Below are 18,227 nucleotides of genomic sequence, written 5' to 3'. Positions count from 1 at the left end.
TCTTGGATAGACCTTTACAAAAAGATTTTATGCAAAGATATTAATATTTCTTTCTACTTTTTTTTGAAGTTAAACTCGATTACTCCTTCAAATCTTTGATTATCTTCGATGAAAGGTTTGACAAAGATTATATTGTTTTCCTTCTTCGCAGATTAAATTACTCTCTTTGATTTCTTCGGAACAACCAAAACAATCGGCTATTCCACACGTATATCATTCCATGGTGTTATCAAGTTAGTTGTTGCTGCGCTCTTGCTTTGTCCAATTGTTTATATATCGATTCCATGATATCAGTAGAAGCTCGCTCCATCATTCATTATATATATATATATCAATGCATGGATAGGTAGTCACAGACTGAAATGGAGGAAGGTTTGGACGTGAAATCACACGAGGAATCAAGCAGGACGAAGTCTTATTACATGTCTGTAGAGACGTGATCCATGAATGCATCACGACTCCATCATCATGCTCCTCTCGCAAGCATCTCCTGGTACTCCTCCTCCTGGTACTGGAGCAGCGCGACACGGCTCTGCGCCCGTAGTTGCTCGTAGAACCTCTTGATGAACTCCTCCGCCTCGTCGTCCACCTCTTCTTGGCTCAGTCCGTCTTCCTCCTCCGATGAATAGTCGGATACCCGGACGGAGAAGGGCGACGACAGCGAAGTGCGTTGCCCGATCCTCGGCAGGTCCACGGCGGCGCGCCGCGGGGTGTCGTCGGCCTCCTCGACGACGGCATGCAGGCAGGGGAAGTAGCTGTGGCGGCGCTTGGCGTGGTAGAAAACAGGGTTAGGGCTGTTGCTGCACGAGAACTCGTACTCGCATGGCGCAAAGGTTGGGATCTCGGGCCGAGAGTGGTGGTGGTGGTGGAACTGGAACATGAGGCTACCGAGGGACTTGCCGAGGAGCTTCCCTCTCTTCATCAACAGGTTCACGTCCATCAACAGCTTCCGCTTGGAGATGAAGCCCTTCCTCATCATGAAGAAGGCTACCCGTAGGTAGCCCCACAGCTTCTTGGCGGTGACATGCGAGTGGAGCTCCATGGTCAGGGCTTCCAACTTCCGCGAGGTCCTTCAACCTCGCAGAAGAAGAGAGAGCCCGTGATAAGAAGCTTGGAGGAGCGGGGGATGAGGGCATTTATAGATGGAGGACTACACATATCATATGGCACAAGACATGCCAAGCTGATGTGTGATTTGCGCACTGAAGAAGGAAAAGCTTAGTGCAGAAGAGAAGAAAAGGAGAAGAGGAAGGTGGACCATTGGCAGCTGCTTTTTCTGAGAAGGCAAGCTCAGCTGCTACCCCGCGTCTCAGCAAAGCAAAATTGACCCATCCAGCAAAACATGCCTGAGAGAGTGGAGATCCTCTCTTGTCTTCTTTTCAGGATGGAGGAAATGATGCACTTCCATGTAATTGGAGATCATTGCTAAGGTAATGTGTTCATCTGACATTAAAGTATTCTTAAGCAAATAACCAATTCATTCTCATGAGAATCCAATCAATCCATCCATCATCTTTGACACTTAATTCTTTATGAATAAATAAATGCCCCACCCACCCCTTCTCTCACACTTTGATTGGGTCACAAAGGTTTAGAACTAGTCATTCTTATTTGTGTTGAATTCTAACAATCATGGCCATATAGATTTCCACTTACTTTCTCATTGGTATGTTTTTTTGGATAGCAAGCAATGGTATGACTTGATCCAACAGGTCTCCTCTAAAGTTCATGATTGCATATGGAGGATTTCCAGGAACAAGCAATCGACATCGACCAATCGATTGCTGAACTTCCAATCACTTCAAAGCAACTGCTCATCTGTGATCTTGACTCTTTAAACTCTTTGCCAGCTTCATCAGTGATTTGACTAATTGTTCTTGGTCCAAGGATTAATGGTGTGTCTATTTCCATCCAACTGTTGGAATTAAACTTGTTCAAGTATCATAAAAAAGGTTCATTGCATCAAGTGGGAGAATCGTTACAACAAGAAGAAAAAATGGATTAAAAGTCTACAGAAGGATAAGTCAAATTGGTTATTGATTCTTGAAAGGGTTTCTTGAAAGAGAATGATTCATCTTGAATACAATTAATATAATGTATCTTTGGGGACTATATAAACCCCATATGTTGGGTCATGAGTGAAATAGAGTTTCTGAAATTGTAAAGAGTTTTTCTTAAGAGAAATATAGAAGATTGAAAGCTTGTCATACTCTTCCTCTATTTGATATCTCTATCCTCTCTTCCTATCAACATCAACATTTGGTATCAGAGCATAGGTTAAGCTATGACTTCTTCCTCAAGTGCCATCCAACTCCAGATCCCCAGATTGACAAAAGAAAATTATGATATATGGTGCATCCAAATGAAGGTTCTTCTAGGCTCCCAAGATGTATGGGAGTTTGTAGAAGATGGATTTGCTGAACCAAGTCTGGCAGAAGAAGGAGCAATGAATGCAGAAGGAAGAAAACAACTCAAAGAAAGAAGGAAGAAGGAGAAAAAGGCTTTGTTCACAATCTACCAAGGCCTTGATGATACAATGTTCGAGATCATCGCTCCCGCAAATACTTCAAAGGAGGCTTGGGAAATGCTTCAAAAAGCATTCGGTGGTGTTGATAAGGTAAAGAAACTTCGTCTACAAGTTTTACGAGCCGAGTTTGAAAAACTACAACAAGGTACTTCTGAAACTATTTCTGATTACTTCTCAAAAATCATTTCTATTGTTCATCAAATAAGACGAAATGGTGAACAAGTAAATGATCAGAGAGTAATAGAAAAAATATTGAGATCTCTAGATCCGAAATTTGATTTTATTGCTGTTGCGATTGAAGAATCTAAAGATTTGGAAAAAATATCTTTAGAAGAACTTATGGGTTCCCTTCAAGTTCATGAACAAAGGATTACAAAAAGAGGAGAAGAGAAAACTATGGAGCAAGCACTACAAGCTAAGTTTGCTCTTGAAAATAAAAGAGAATCAAATTCTCAAAGAGGAAGAGGACGAGGACAAAGAGGAAGAGGAGGCAGAAATCAAACCAATCAAGAATCTCCAAATAGTGAAGATGTTGGAGAAAATTATAGCCAAAGAGGCCGAGGTTATGGTCGAGGACGTGGCCGAGGCCGTGGACGTGGCAGAAACTCTAAAAGGTCTGAAATACAATGCTATGTTTGCAAAAGGTATGGACATTACTCTTATGAATGTTATTATAATCCTAACAATCAAGGTGATAAGGCAAATTTTGTTGAGGAAGAAAAGAAGGAAAATCAAGTTTTGCTAATGAGTTATGAAAATTTGAAAAATGATCAGTCTATGACATGGTATCTAGATACAGGAGCCTCAAATCATATGTGTGGTATCAAAGAGCTATTTTCAGAAATGGATACAAGTTATTCCGGGAACATTACATTTGGCGATTTGTCTCAAAGACCAGTAAGAGGCAAAGGTAAAATTCTCCTTGAACTTAATAATGGCAAGGAAGTATGCATTTCAGATGTTTATTATGTTCCTGATATGAAAAATAATATTTTAAGCTTGGGACAATTACTTGAAAAAGGTTATGAAATTGAGATGAAAGATATGACTCTCTCAATTCGTGACAAGAATAAAACATTGATATCACATGTGAAAATGGCGAGGAATAGAATGTTTCCTCTACATTTGAGTATTTTTGATCAATCAAATTGTTTTAAAGCTGATATTGAGGATATTTCTACACTTTGGCATCTTAGATATGCTCACTTAAATTTTGAGGCTTTGAAACTTCTAGAAAAGTATAATATGGTGACAGGAATGCCAAAAATTGATCACCCAACAAAATTGTGTGAAGTATGTGTCATGGGTAAGCAAGAAAGAAAGCCTTTCAAAGTGAGAAGGACAAAAAGAGCATGGAATCGACTTGATCTGATACACTCAGATGTTTGTGGCCCTATTAATCCAGTATCACTTGGAGGAAGCAGGTATTTTCTTACTTTCACTGATGATCATAGTGGAAAAACTTGGGTTTACATGTTAAAAGAAAAGAAAGAAGTTTTAAGCAAATTCAAAGAATTTAAGGATTTGGTTGAAAGACAAAGTTGTTGTAAGATTAAATGTTTAAGAACAGATAGAGGTGGTGAATATATATCAAATGAATTTGAAAGTTTTTGTAGAAATAATGGAATTCTACATCAATTCACTATGCCATACACACCTCAACAAAATGATGTCTCGGAAAGAAAAAATAGGACTATCCTTAATATGGTCCGATGCATGTTAAAGGAAAGAAAAATTCCGAAAGAATTTTGGGGTGATGCTGTTGCTTGTGCAGTTTATTTGCTTAACAGGTTTCCGACAAAGCGAATTGGTAATGTTACACCAGAAGAAGCATGGAGCTTACAAAAACCAAGAGTTGATCACTTAAGGATTTTTGGAAGTGTTGCATTTGCCAAGATTCCAGAAGAGAAGAGAACAAAATTGGAGGATAAAAGTCAAAAATGCATTTTGCTAGGTTATCCAGAAAATTCCAGTGGTTACAAACTCTACAATCCTATCACAAATAAAGTTGTGATGTCAAGAGATATTGAGTTTGATGAACAACAGATTTGGAACTGGAAAAGTGATGAGCAGCATAAGAAAGCTGTAGTTTCAGAAGAAGATGATATAATACAAGCAAGCACCGAAGTTGCTTTGCCAGAATCATCACCTAGATCAGCTAGGTCACATGATTCAAGAAGTCCAATTATAAGAAGGACAAGACCTATTCAGGACCTATATGATGTGACTCGAAGGATTGATACTAACAATGATGAACTTTCTTTATTTTGTCTTTTTGTAGGATATGATCCATTAACCTTCGAAGAAGCTTATAGAGATGAAAAATGGCGACAAGCTATGAATGAAGAAATTCATGCCATTAACAAAAATAATACATGGGAGCTTACTACACTTCCAGAAGACCACCAAGCTATCGGTGTTAGGTGGATCTTCAAAACAAAAAGAAATGCAAAAGGAGAGGTGGAGAAATACAAGGCCAGATTGGTTGCAAAGGGATATAAACAACAATATGGAATTGATTATGAAGAAGTATTTGCGCCAGTTGCTCGATTGAAGACAGTAAGATTACTTATCTCTCTAGCAGCTCAAATGAAATGGAAGATTTTACAAATGGATGTCAAATCAGCATTTCTTAATGGAGTTCTTGAAGAAGAGTTATACAAGATAATGAAGGAATTTTTATCTCACAAGAAAATTATGCAAAGGAGGTTTTAAAGAAGTTTTCCATGGAAGATTGTCATCCTACAGATACACCTGTTGAATATGGCACCAAGTTGACCAAGGAAGGTGAAGGTACATACATTAATCCAACTTATTATAAAAGTCTAGTTGGATGTTTAAGATATTTGACATGCACTCGACCAGATATACTATTTGGAGTTGGTTTAATAAGTAGATTTATGGAAGTTCCAAAGACATCTCATTTAAATGTCGCTAAAAGAATTTTGCGATATATCAAAGGAACAATTGAGTATGGAATGTTCTATTCATCATCTAAAAAGTTGGAGCTCATTGGATATAGTGACAGTGATTGGGCCGGAAGCTACGATGATCGGAAGAGTACAACTGGATTTGTATTTTATTTTGGTGAAGCTACATTCACTTGGTCTTCAAAAAAGCAACGAATAGTTGCTCTATCAAGTTATAAAGCAGAATATATAGCAGCTTCTTCTAGTGTTTGTCATGCAATATGGCTAAGAAGATTACTCCAAGAACTTTATATGCCACAGGAGAAGTCAACCAAGATTTATGTTGATAACAAATCAGCTATTGCCTTAGCCAAGAATCCAGTTTATCATGAAAGATCGAAGCATATCGATACAAGATTTCATTTCATAAGAGATCATATCAAAAATAAAGAAGTGGAGATACATCATGTCAAGACAAGTGAACAAGTGGCTGATATACTCACAAAACCTCTTAAATATGAAATATTTCAACAACTTCGAAGGAAACTTGGCATGCTGGATGGAACAAGTTTAAGAGGGGAGAATGTTGGAATTAAACGTGTTCAAGTATCATAAAAAAGGTTTATTGCATCAAGTGGGAGAATCATTACAACAAGAAGAAAAAATGGATTAAAAGTTTATAGAAGGATAAGTCAAATTGGTTATTGATTCTTGAAAGGGTTTCTTGAAAGAGAATGATTCATCTTGAATACAATTAATATAATGTATCTTTGGGGACTATATAAACCCGGGTCATGAGTGAAATAGAGTTTCTGAAATTGTAAAGAGTTTTTCTTGAGAGAAATATAGAAGATTGAAAGCTTGTCATACTCTTCCTCTATTTGATATCTCTATCCTCTCTTCCTATCAACATCAACACCAACTTCCCATTGATTCTAAGCCTAACTTTCTTCCATCAACACTGATTAGTTTATCTACCGACATTCTCAAATGCAAAATAGAACTGTTTCTTCTACCCTTAGTTGACATTAGAACATCAATCAATGTTGAATGCCTAAAGGCATCATTCGACCCAATAAGCCTTCTCCTTTTCCCTTCGCAAAGCTTCTGCGAGTGGGAAGGACGGCGATGATATCACGTAAAGGAGCACTAGATCTTTGCTTTCTATGGCTATTGCTTGCCGAGAACTCGGCCAGAGACATGGGTTTGTAGTGCAAAACGTGATGATGAGGCCTAAGCAACGTGAGCTCTCTCACGTCAGCTGTTGTTGGGGTCTTTAAAGTAAGATGGAACGGAGGGGGATTTGTGTTTGCTTGCTCTTTGGTCCCTTCCAAAGCTGTGCTTCCAGTGTCGGTGGCAGAGGAAAAGGAAGCATTAATTAGGAGCATTGCCTGCTGCCTATTTGATTCATTAATCCTTCTTAGCTTTAGCTACTAAATATATGTTGGCAAATGATGCAGCCAGCTTGACTTGTAGATTGCTCCCACTTGTTGAGCATAGGTTGGGCCTCTACACTTTATGTGCATCCAATCCAATACTGAGTGTAGATTTTGTTGAAGTGTACACAGATACAGATAATAATAAACTTGGGTTGGTGTCAGTGTTATGCATAGTGCACATTAGCTGAGGAGGGACTAAAACAAGAAAATATAATCATATATGCATAACAATAATAAGTCATAATGTTTTGTATGATTTGTATAAACAAAAAAAATCTGTAGTACAGGATTGATTGTAAGATGGATAACAATAATATGACTTCATGTTGAAAACAACAAAGGCTGCAAAATCCAGCTTGATCTATCTCTTCCATTTGATTGATGGCACCATGTGAAATAAGCTACTAGAAAGCTCACCACAACTGTGCATTGATCTTTGTGCAAAGTGCTCCTCCTTTTCCACTTCTGCATAGCAAATTTAACATGATGATGGCCACCTGAATCCATTAAGTTTAAGAGTTGTCACAGAACTTGGGGTTCTCAGATGTAAATTTCTCCAAGAACATCTCTTTAGTAGTGTTCTTGATCTTGGCAAAGTGCCACCTTCTATGTAGTCCTTCTAACTAAACTTTGAAGCTCTTCAAGTCTGTCTTCCACAACAAAAGCTATCCCTATTGTTGTTAAAGTTAGCCATGAGTTGATTCAGCTTTAGTTACCTAATCAATCTTTCAGGCTCCAAAGAGAACATGAAGAAAATGAAAGTTGAATCTGACAGCCACCAAGGAACTTCAACCAGTAAAGCTAAATGGTGGTGATAAACCAAGTGGAAAGCAAAAGATGTAGACATCAAAACAATGAACCTAACTTGAACAGTGAACTCTCAATCACCCAATGGTTGATGATAAGGTCTCAGTTACCTAACAATTGGCATATATATATATATATATCTCTAATGTTACTTTCCACAGCTTTTGCCTGTCATCTTTGCTTAGTGCCTCCTACTCCACCAGGTTCGAGTTATATCTTTCTCATCTCCCAGTATCTTAGACCTTTTTCCTTGGTTTGGTTGGGCAAATGGCCCTCAGAGTCTTCCTCTCCCTCCCTATAAATGCCAATCGACACCCACGAGAGAAGGCCCATGACACAGCAGCCACCTCCCATGACATCTTCCTACATGTCTACCTGATTCCTATCTTCTTCGGCAAATCTGTAGCTGACCGAGTCGAAGTCCTCTAAGCCTTTTATGCCCAGAATATATCTACTGAGATACATAGTCTCTCCATGCCAAAACACTTGTTTTCTTCACTGCCAAAAAATGAAGAAGGCTGTTTCTTTCCTTGGCAGATGAGTATCGTGCTTGCAGCACTACTGAAGGCCAAAACCTTGGCTGTCAAGAAGACCAGACTCATGTTTCTTGGGATGCTGTCGAAGAGGAAGGTCCTAGCGAGTGCAATCTCCAACAAGATCCATGCACTGAAGGGCCACGACAGCGGTGGAGGATCTGGCCACGCTCTCGGGGGCTACAGCAAAGCGATAGTGATGTATAATGCTGCCAGAGAGGAGGTGTTCTCGAGTCCAGCTGATCATAGGGAGTCGCTCGAGTATGTCGAAGAAGACGAGTATCCTGACTTGGCACACACTCTCTTTGACTTGGACGATGAGCTGATCGACAATCCGTGCTCTGTCATGGATTTGGTTCGAGGCTCTGGAGAGGACGGCTTGGAATTCAACCTCGAGAATGAGATCGATCATGTTGCCGATGTATTCATAAGGAGATTCCGTAGGGAGATGAGGTTGCAGGAGCAGGAATGATTGAGAGGAGAGAGACTGCATCAAGATGAGCTGCAAGCTGATCTCCAGGAGAAAAAGGTCAAAGAGAAGAGAATCTGAAATGATAATTTGGATCGGCTTATGATTTCTAATATCTTCTTCCACGTTAAGCTGAACCGAAGAATAAGCTGCAAGCAGCCAAATTGCTACGTCCACAGATTATATATGCTGTCAACTTTAGTATGCCTCTCAATGGTGTTGATGATGATCATGTTTGATACTTCAACATGGTATAAGATCCTTAACTAAGAGTCAAGTGAAGCAGTGGAAATCGGAAGAGAAGGCTGATATCATATCATATCATATCATAAAGAAACCCCATCAGCATCTGGAGGACAACAGAACAACTCACTTGCATGCTTTCATTAGCAATATGTGATCACCAAACAGAAGAGTTGCCTCTTAATTAGTGAGGCACCAAATAGTATATTACCCTTTCTGTAAGCTACAGCTCCTGACATCATATCTCTTTTCTGAGTTGTGAAGGATCCGATCACAATGCCGAAGAGCATCTCCAGTGATGATTAGGCATTAGAAAATTGTCACAGCAGTGGTGAAATACCATTATTTAGGCATCAATCATACTGTATTAGGAGTAGTTCAAGTGTTGGTGTGCATCACCAAACCACATTTTGATGCCTTATGCAGTCTCTGATACATTGCAGGAGGGGCAGTGTCCTTTATATGACAGCAATTATGTATACATTACAAGAGAACTTAAACTGTTCAGTCAAAAACACTCAGTCATCTCTTTTGTTAGTAAGGTCAAAATTTAGCTTATGTCAGTTGCAATAAAGTGGATATGGATCACAATGCTACTATTTTTTTTGCTAGTGATGTGTGAATAGGTGTGCCACTCCTAAACAAAACAAGATCAACATCTCAATCATGTGTCATTAAATTGTTTGATTAATGCAGCACTTTGTTCCATTAATATGACCAATAGATGTATATTTCAAAGTCACTGATTTTTAAATGACTAATTATTTTTAAACTTTTTGCAATAATATATTTTTCTTTGGCTTTATAAAATATGTTTCACTTGTTTTCAATTATAAATAACACATGTATAGAAGAAGTTGGATGGCAATTTTATTACTATTGTTGTTGTTGTTCATGATGTTCTCTTGCAACCATCTTAAAAATCCTCATTTCAATGAAGAAAAAATATTCATAAACTATCAAAGTATGTGCACATATTAATCAAGATAAGAGATATAATGATCAGAGGTGTCAATGTTGACCATACACATTTAACATTAGGTGATATGTTGGCCTGTTGAGACATCAGGTCAGGTCAAATTCAAGTCAACCATATTTAACCTTGACACTAGCATTCCAAATGTACATGCTGAATAATCATGCTACTTGTTGCCAAGATCCACACCAATCAAAGACCACTGAGGTGTGTCAAATCAAAGAACATATTAACATATGTGAATGGTTGCAATTCACAAGAAATAGCAAAAATAATGTAAAGAATTCTTTCTTACTTTCAGATTGGTTTTTAACTGTGATTGGACAAGTTCAATTGATGATTAGAATTGATGCACACCTGTGATCATATTCAATTTTGAGTCAAACTTTATATGAGGAAACAGTAAACCACCACACCACCATATGTAGCAGAACAAATGGCACTCAATGCAGCAAATTATTAAGGTATAAAAGTAAGGAAGGAGTGTGATGGTGAACCTAAGATGCAAATATTTGCATGACTTTTGGTCCTAACACAGGTCACAAGTTGTTTACTCCCATGACTGTCACCATTTTGGATCTGATTGATATATAATTTGTGACCACAGGCAGTAGCAGCCTGCTTCTTTCCAGGCAATGTGTTAGTCTCTCTCTCTCTCTCTCTCTCTCTCTCTGTTTCTGCCTTTTCTGCAGTAAGAGCCAAACTCAAGAAATCTCCACTCAGCATCACAATCTCCAAGCAAGCACACACTAGAAATATCCAGCCATTTCCCAGCATCCACCACCAACTGGCATAAATAGCTGTACCATCACAACATTTTGTATTCAATCCAGAAGAACAATACAAAAGCAGCCAGGAAGCTGTCTCCAAGAATTACATTAAGAAAATGATGCTGTGGCCTTTCCCTTTGCCTACATAAACACCTCCTTTTTCTCCTATCCTCCACACTGCAGTCTCCTCTCCTCTTCATCTCTCTTGCAAAGGAAGAATGGCTTCCTTTGCTTCTTCTGCTGTGACAGTTTTCCTTGTCTTAGGCTTGGTGTCTGTGACCACCTTGGCTGGCACACCCAGGAGACCCATTGATGTTCCATTCCAGAAGAACTATGTGCCAACCTGGGCATATGATCACATCAAGTACTTCGACGGAGGCAGAGAGGTCCAGCTCTCCCTGGACAAAAATACAGGTAAAATGCTTGCATTGGAAGTGTTCCATTTGGTGAATGAAGCTTTGGTAAGTGAAGAAATGTGAGAAGCATCCACTTTAATGCCCAACTTCTTTGGCTCTTGTTTAGGTACTGGGTTTCAATCTGGGGGCTCCTACTTGTTTGGCCACTTCAGTATGCAGATAAAAATGGTTCCAGGTGATTCTGCTGGAACAGTGACTGCCTTCTATGTAAGTACTTTTTTCTCTGTGGTGGAATAGTGAAAGCAATGCCATGGACAAGAAGTGACTAGCTTTGTTCACTAACCTGTGATTTCTCTCTTCTTCTTCCTGTGGTCTCAGCTTTCATCTCAGAACTCAGAGCATGATGAGATAGACTTTGAGTTCTTGGGGAACAGGACCAACCAGCCCTACATCCTGCAGACCAATGTGTTCACCGGTGGGAAGGGTGACAGGGAGCAAAGGATCTACCTCTGGTTTGACCCAACCAAGGACTACCATTCCTACTCTGTTCTGTGGAATATGTACCAGATTGTGTAGGTTTCTTCTCCCTTCCCTTCCATGGACATTCCATTCCCTCTCTTTTGCATCTTTATCCTCCATTGCCTCTTTCTCAAGTAGATATTAACTTCACCATTGCCAGAAACCTTTCGATCTTAGAACATTCAAATATTCGTCAAAGGGTTCGATCTACATGGTAGGAAACAAGATGATGTAGTCGTACTTGTAGCATTCATATCACATGCTTACGCAAGCTGCAGACAACCCATCCGGTGGGGCCCATGCAGAGCCTCCCTTGGATTGCAGCAGTTGCCTGTCCTGCATGCCCCATACCAACCTCTTTATATTTTGTAGGGTACAGTGCATTAGGATGCTTTTATCCATATATTATTTTCTGAAAATTATTAGCTTACATTCATATGCATATCCTACAAATTAATGCATGTGTATAGCTTGCCTCCTCTGTACCTTCTTTAATCTCATACGTTGATGAACTTCCATTGTTGAGGCAAAGTGTTCTATGGGAGGAATTAGAAGGTATGATAAAGCTCATCATGATCAGTAACCTATGAGCAACGGAGAAGTTTCTTAGTGATCTTTGTGATAGATATGTGCTGCACAATAAGCTTCTTGAATCATTGATGGGATGGTAGCTCATACGTTCTTCTCCCTCCCGAAACCAAAACCACAGCTTCTACGTAGATGATGTGCCCATCAGGGTGTTCAAGAACAGCAAGGACTTGGGAGTGCGGTACCCGTTCAACCAGCCCATGAAGATCTACTCCAGCCTGTGGAACGGGGACGACTGGGCCACCAGGGGCGGCCTGGAGAAGACGGACTGGTCCAAGGCGCCGTTCGTCGCCGCCTACCGGGGCTTCCACATCGACGGCTGCGAGGCGTCGGCGGAGGCCAAGTTCTGCGCCACCCAGGGCATGCGGTGGTGGGACCAGAAGGAGTTCCGGGACCTGGACGGCCTGCAGTACCGCCGCCTGCAGTGGGTCCGCCAGAAGTACACCATCTACAACTACTGCACCGACCGGAAGAGGTACCCGGCCATGCCGCCGGAGTGCCGGAGGGACAGAGATGTGTGATCCGGCGGTGTTGAGCTTCTTGTATGCATCATCGTGCTTGCGTTTCTTCTTCCAGTTCCTGCTATTGCTTGTAATATTTGTGCCTCGTTTCCGGTTTATCCCGTCACATATGGATCTTTGGATGTACAATGCGAAGCTATTTTATGGGATATATCAGCATTATTATTATTATTATTATTATTATTATTCTGTTCATGTTTTCTTCATCCCGCCTGCTAAATTTATCTCAGGAGTTTAAGATCTCAATCTATCAAACATGCATTTGTTGGACTTCCCCCCTTCCCATGTTTTCCATGGGCAGCCGGTCCATGAACCCATAAAGGAGAACACCAACACATGGTGGGTGGGTGACCCGTCTCCGCTTTAAAGCTAATCAATGGGAGATCCCTGACGCTTGTCTCGCCGCTGACGCTGCAAGCTGTTCGACCGGGGGCCACGCCATGTGACTCTCCATCTCTTCCCCCCGCGGTCCCTGTGTCCTCATGCTCCGGAGGCCACCGGATGCCCACACGGAGCGGGGCGTTGATCGAGGCCTGCGTCTGGCCGCCTCAGTCCATGCACAGTCGCTGTTCGTCAAAAGTCCGCATCCAGTCGCACCAGTTACTGCGTAAACCGAGGCGGGTGTCACGTGCAGCGACCGTCGGTCGAATGGATGCGTCTGTCCGGCTTTGGAACGGCGGATAAACCGTGCGTGCACCCGCTCTTCTTATCCTCCGATTCTTTTTTCGGCGTCCCTGTTGCAGGAGAGAGAGCATCGTGTTATTGGACCGCCATGGCCTATGAAACAGCGCCAGTTGCAGTCCATCACCACCTCTTTGCCGAAGCTCGACCAAATCACTTCGTGGGCACTTTGGAGAGCCCAAATCGCACCGTGGATCGGTCCGTCGACGCTGGTGACATAGTTGACTAGAATTAACTATCCGAAGAAGTCAACCCTAAGGAAAGCATGTGGTAGAAGCTGAGACAGTCTTCTACTACCAATCTCGGCCAGTGGCATGCCATGGCTTTGCCGCTCCTTTTCGTCCCAAGAAGCTAATGCAGGACGTGACTGGAACTAAAAGGACCGGTCTAAACAGAAGCCTTACACTGCTTACAGTCTCTTTTAGTTGGCCACAGCTTTATTCTTCTCCATGCTAGACTGTGCTGCACTTCTCCTAATGTGTATTCTACACTGCAACTCGAACTATTCCTATAAAATTCAGCCAACAATGATCACAAACATAAACAAGAAAGTTCCAGTTGTTCTTGGACTCTCAATATGCCCCCACAATGACAGCAACAGACCAAAACTAGTTTGTCAGATTACAGGAAGTTGGTACTCAAAGGCATGTAATCTATAGGCCTTTTCCACTTGGTGGTGGCATTATATCCAGAAAAGAGCTTCCTCTCTTAATCAGCAAAAGAATCTGCCACAGCAACTTTCCAGTATATTTGCTCTCGGTATAATCTTGAGAACATGTAAGGTGTGGAGAAGCTCTCCTGTTCCCCTTTACGTACAACGCATGAGTTGTCCCAATATGGTGCAAAGATTCACACATGATGTAGGTTAGGGAATTCCCTGAATGACCCATGATTTTGGTGTATATAATAAGCCTCTGCAACCCCCATGAAAGAACCATCGCTCTCCTCTGCTTGAAGGAAACCTAGTTTAGCATGGCAAAGGAAAAAGACTTGATGGTGAGCAACAAAGATCTCTCTATTTCTCTCTCTCTCTGTGAGTGTGTCATTTGCATCAAAGATTGGTTTTTGTGTAGAGAGTTGAATTGAAGGTCTCTGTTAACTGCTGCGAGGGATGCAGGAGGAAAGTGTTGAAGGCCTTGAGCATCAAAGGTACAGTTGTTGGTTGTGCTTCGACGTGTTGTCTTCATCGTATTGAGCGCTTTCCCTGCTTTGGTGCGTGGTTTCAGGTGTATTGAGAACAGAAATCCACCCGACTCTGCCCAAAGTCACAGTCGTCGGCAACGTCGATGTCCGAATCCTCATCAAGAAGCTGTCGAAGGTGGGGAAGAGCGCGGAGGTATTGCCTGACAAGACGCAGAAACCACAAGGAGAGGAGAAGCGCTCGGAAGAATCCGGGAAGAAATCAGAGAAGTCAAACACGGAGGAAGACAAAGGAGGCCGTGGCTCTGAGAAACCAAAACCCGAGGAGGAGAAGAGCAAGAGCAGCACAAATGGCAGCGACAGCAACAAAGCTCAGGGGAGCGAGAAGGAGGCCGGTGACGATGCCAAAACGACCGCTGCTCCCGAGGCAGCAAAGAGCTTGAATCCGACCACCGTGACAACATTTCCGCCGGTGAGCTTCATGATGAACCCGAGAGTGGCGCAAGCGCCAGTTTACTACTACCCCATGGAGCCTGTCGCAGTGCCCATGCCGTACTACGCCATGACTGCCTGCCCTGCTCCAGCGCCTTACCGCCCTCCTCCGGCGCCGTTGCAGTCACAGGCGACCGCATTCGGCGACTACTTCAACGAAGACAACACCGTCGGTTGTCGGATCATGTGAGAAGCTTCCCGCTCCCACACGCAACTCCGAGCTGTGGCCATGGATTTAGATTCACAGGGAACAGCAGGGGCGGAAGGAGTGCTTCTCTTCTGAGATCGTCACTATCATTCGCGACTGTTGTCGAGATGTAAGGGATTGTAGCAATAATTGAGAGTGTTTTTGACGAGAGAGTCAAAGATCGATAGGTTTTATGGCTGAAGTCAACGGAATAAAGATTAGTGTCACCAGATCGAATCCTACTTCTATCTGTTGCGGCGGGAGATAAGATTGAAGAAGACACATCAAATGGTCCATTCACGGTCAAAGTCGAACTCGTAGAAAGGTTAAAGGACTTCATGGGAGATGCTCTGTCCCGAATCTGCTTCACGTAGTTCCCAAAGGCAGCATCCGATTGCTGCGTACCTGTGTTGCATGGGTCATTCGTTTTGGAAAAGGGAGGGGGTCATTTTCCTCCATACTGCAGAGAGAGAGAGAGAGAGAGAGAGAAAGAGAGAGAGATTTGGATTTAGCCATGGTGTCATTAGAATCCCAAGCACATCAATGGATTTAGCCATGGAGCCTCGAAATATCTTGGCTAACTCCTATCCTCCATGTGGCCGAACGAGTTAGATTTGATGGACTCTAGCACAATATATATATATATATATATATATATATATATATATATATATATAAGGAGGATATACATAAATATATATATATATAGGTAAATTCTTAAAAAGAACTTATTTTTTGGTTTATTTTCATATAACTCCCTTTATTTTCTAAAATACGATATTACCTCTAGTTTTCTTCCTTGTTTATTTTCACCCTTGTCCTCGTTCTTCACGTTCTCGTCTTGTCACATTTGCTCTTGTCAATTGTATTTTTAATTCAATTATTTTTGCTTTCATCTATCGCAATTGTCACGATGGTCAATGTTGATAGTCTCTCGTAAGACGAAAGAATTAATAGTGTTGACACTAGGATTAGAGTTTATTATGCTTATTATCAAAGGGTCAGGAGATAAGGAAAGTTAGTCTTAGCCTTAGGGTTGCACATCCTTTTCAATGATGTCAAATGTGTTGAGCCACACGTGACACTTCTAAGTCCCGAATCTCCATGGCGTACCACTTTAACGTACTACTCTTTTTATCTCCGCCTCCTCCATAATTTCTATTGCATCTTTCGTACTCACCACTCTTTCAAGAGATTCTCATGACGACGATAATAATAAATACGGAATGAAAGTGACAAGATAATGACATAATAAAATAAAAGGCTATAAACGAATATGAGGGTGAAGACAACAAACAAAATTTAACAACAGACTATGACCGACATCTATAAAATATAAGTCAAAGTTAATCTCATATTTTAGTAAATAAGGAGTGCTTTGAGAAAATAAATCAAAAAAGGGATTCCAGAAAAATTGAAAAGTTCAAAATTTTCGAGAAATTATATATATATATATATATATATATATATATATATATATATATATATAGGGGGTAAAAAGGTCAGTAGAAGACTCTAGAGGGCCTCATCTCCTTGACAACAACAGATAATTAGGTCGGTGATGATCCCACGGAGAGCACCGGCAGCGGCAGGGCGGAGCCCCTTTCCCACCGCTCATCCGGCGGCGGAAGAGGAAGAGGAAGCCACTCTCGCCATATCGGATCAGAGGATTCTCTATCTTGTCCGTAATTTTCCTTTTCCATCTCTCTCACTTTCGTTGCAAACCCGTGATTGGTATATGATGTTCTTGACGGCCGCTGCGCGTCCGTGGGTCAGGTGAACATATTCATTGGTAACACCGCCCGCTTCCTCAACTCCTTCGCCTCGCTCTGCCAGGACAAGCTCGCCGACGTCCACAGGTATCAGTTTTGCCTCTCCCGTTTGTTCTTCATTAATCGCTTGTGAACTCCTAGGAGGCAGAGGGCATTCCATTTGATCAGGGTTAATCTCTGGGAAAACTCGTGTTATAGTTTGTAGAGTTGGCCATCAAATTAAATCTTGTTCCAACTCTATGTCAAACTGAGAGTTGAGAATATAATTCCACCATTGTCTTAGGGAAGCAGCACATTAGATTTTTTTTTTGGCTGACCAACAAATAGAATGAAAAATTGTTATACCTGCTGGTTGGTGTATGAAAATTCAAAATCGTGTTGTTTGTATGGGCTAATTTTTCTCTAAATTTAATGTTGAAAATAATTTTGTTGGATATTGGCATGTAGATCACCTCATAAGATTCTGATCATGGATTGTGTAGCAAATGAAGGTAATATGCATGGATTGTGTAGGATAAAGCACCCTGGGTACTGTCTTTCAAGAAATCCACAATTAACATGCTCTTGGTCATCACTCTCAGAGATGCAAAGTACAACTGCTCCTTTAGTTTCTCCCTGTGTTTGTTAGGGAACATTGGATTTTTAGTTTCCCTACGGACAATGTGATTTTGTAAAGAATCATATGGTAGAAGAACTAGGGGATTAAACAGTGATAATTCTGGTTAGATTATTCCATGAGTGAAGAATGACTTAGTGATAAGTCATTGATTGTCTTCGTCGGTCTGAGCACGTGGCTTCAAGAGGAATTGTTTGCTCAGGGTGGGTCTACATGATTGTCCTTATGGGTCCGAGCATGAGGGTTCGAGAGGAATTGTCCGCTCTAAGTAGGTCTTCACGATTTTGTCCTTTGGAGATGGACCCTACAAGACACCTCTAAGGGTAGAGGATAATTTTGGTGCTTATAAGGTTTTGGTTCTCTACTTCTCAACCGGTATGAGACTAAATGTGCTTATCACATAGAAAAGATAGTGACATGATTTTAAAATGTTGGAGAAGTCAAATGTTTTGATTTTTTCAATTTTCTTGTTCGTGTTTGGCAGAGAATTGAAATAAGTAGTGGATAAAAAGGAACAGAAGGATATATATAGGAGAAAATAATGAAGAAGATAACCAACAGATATTGGAGCGAGTTGGCCATGAAGATCAATTTTATTTTTCAATGACTACAGAGCTTAAATAATTAGTGGATGAGAAAAAAATAAAGGAATAAATATGATATAAAAGAAAAAACAAATAAT

General features: G+C 41.1%; 4 protein-coding genes across 4 annotated transcripts; 3 read left to right on the top strand and 1 right to left on the bottom strand.

The window, feature by feature from the left end:
* Positions 1 to 290: 290 nt before the first annotated feature.
* Positions 291 to 1,191, bottom strand: LOC135678171 (uncharacterized). The gene has a single exon (XM_065190660.1). The coding sequence runs from the start codon at positions 1,040 to 1,042 to the stop codon at positions 467 to 469; it is 576 nt and encodes a 191-aa protein (XP_065046732.1). The 5' UTR covers positions 1,043 to 1,191; the 3' UTR covers positions 291 to 466.
* Positions 1,192 to 8,219: 7,028 nt separating this feature from the next.
* Positions 8,220 to 8,687, top strand: LOC135680085 (uncharacterized). Its single transcript, XM_065194077.1, has one exon. The coding sequence runs from the start codon at positions 8,220 to 8,222 to the stop codon at positions 8,685 to 8,687; it is 468 nt and encodes a 155-aa protein (XP_065050149.1).
* Positions 8,688 to 10,832: 2,145 nt separating this feature from the next.
* LOC103990820 (xyloglucan endotransglucosylase protein 2) lies at positions 10,833 to 12,840 on the top strand. Its single transcript, XM_009410090.3, has 4 exons — positions 10,833 to 11,087; positions 11,196 to 11,296; positions 11,408 to 11,601; positions 12,258 to 12,840. Exons 1-4 carry the CDS (start codon positions 10,892 to 10,894, stop codon positions 12,655 to 12,657), a joined length of 891 nt encoding a protein of 296 aa, XP_009408365.2. The 5' UTR covers positions 10,833 to 10,891; the 3' UTR covers positions 12,658 to 12,840.
* A 1,428-nt stretch (positions 12,841 to 14,268) lies between these two features.
* Positions 14,269 to 15,380, top strand: LOC135679834 (heavy metal-associated isoprenylated plant protein 35-like). The gene is made up of 3 exons (XM_065193820.1): positions 14,269 to 14,334; positions 14,412 to 14,487; positions 14,565 to 15,380. Exons 1-3 carry the CDS (start codon positions 14,311 to 14,313, stop codon positions 15,158 to 15,160), a joined length of 696 nt encoding a protein of 231 aa, XP_065049892.1. The 5' UTR covers positions 14,269 to 14,310; the 3' UTR covers positions 15,161 to 15,380.
* Positions 15,381 to 18,227: the final 2,847 nt, after the last annotated feature.

The sequence above is a fragment of the Musa acuminata genome, chromosome BXJ1-7 (assembly GCF_036884655.1).
Source record: "Musa acuminata AAA Group cultivar baxijiao chromosome BXJ1-7, Cavendish_Baxijiao_AAA, whole genome shotgun sequence".
Classification (NCBI taxonomy): Eukaryota; Viridiplantae; Streptophyta; class Magnoliopsida; order Zingiberales; family Musaceae; genus Musa; species Musa acuminata.
Note: the sequence above shows the minus strand (reverse complement) of the source record. Positions and strands in the feature narration are given on the sequence as shown.

What these genes read in the sequence shown, in the direction of transcription:
- LOC135680085 (XM_065194077.1), top strand. Translation starts at nt 8,220, where the DNA reads ATGAGTATCGTGCTTGCAGCACTACTGAAGGCCAAAACCTTGGCTGTC.
- LOC135678171 (XM_065190660.1), bottom strand. Translation starts at nt 1,042, where the DNA reads ATGGAGCTCCACTCGCATGTCACCGCCAAGAAGCTGTGGGGCTACCTA.
- LOC135679834 (XM_065193820.1), top strand. Translation starts at nt 14,311, where the DNA reads ATGGCAAAGGAAAAAGACTTGATG. An exon ending in CAAAGGAAAAAGACTTGATG is followed by an intron (nt 14,335 to 14,411) that starts GTGAGCAACAAA and finishes GTTTTTGTGTAG; the next exon opens with AGAGTTGAATTGAAGGTCTC. An exon ending in GAAGGCCTTGAGCATCAAAG is followed by an intron (nt 14,488 to 14,564) that starts GTACAGTTGTTG and finishes GCGTGGTTTCAG; the next exon opens with GTGTATTGAGAACAGAAATC.
- LOC103990820 (XM_009410090.3), top strand. Translation starts at nt 10,892, where the DNA reads ATGGCTTCCTTTGCTTCTTCTGCTGTGACAGTTTTCCTTGTCTTAGGC. An exon ending in CTCCCTGGACAAAAATACAG is followed by an intron (nt 11,088 to 11,195) that starts GTAAAATGCTTG and finishes GCTCTTGTTTAG; the next exon opens with GTACTGGGTTTCAATCTGGG. An exon ending in TGGAATATGTACCAGATTGT is followed by an intron (nt 11,602 to 12,257) that starts GTAGGTTTCTTC and finishes CCAAAACCACAG; the next exon opens with CTTCTACGTAGATGATGTGC.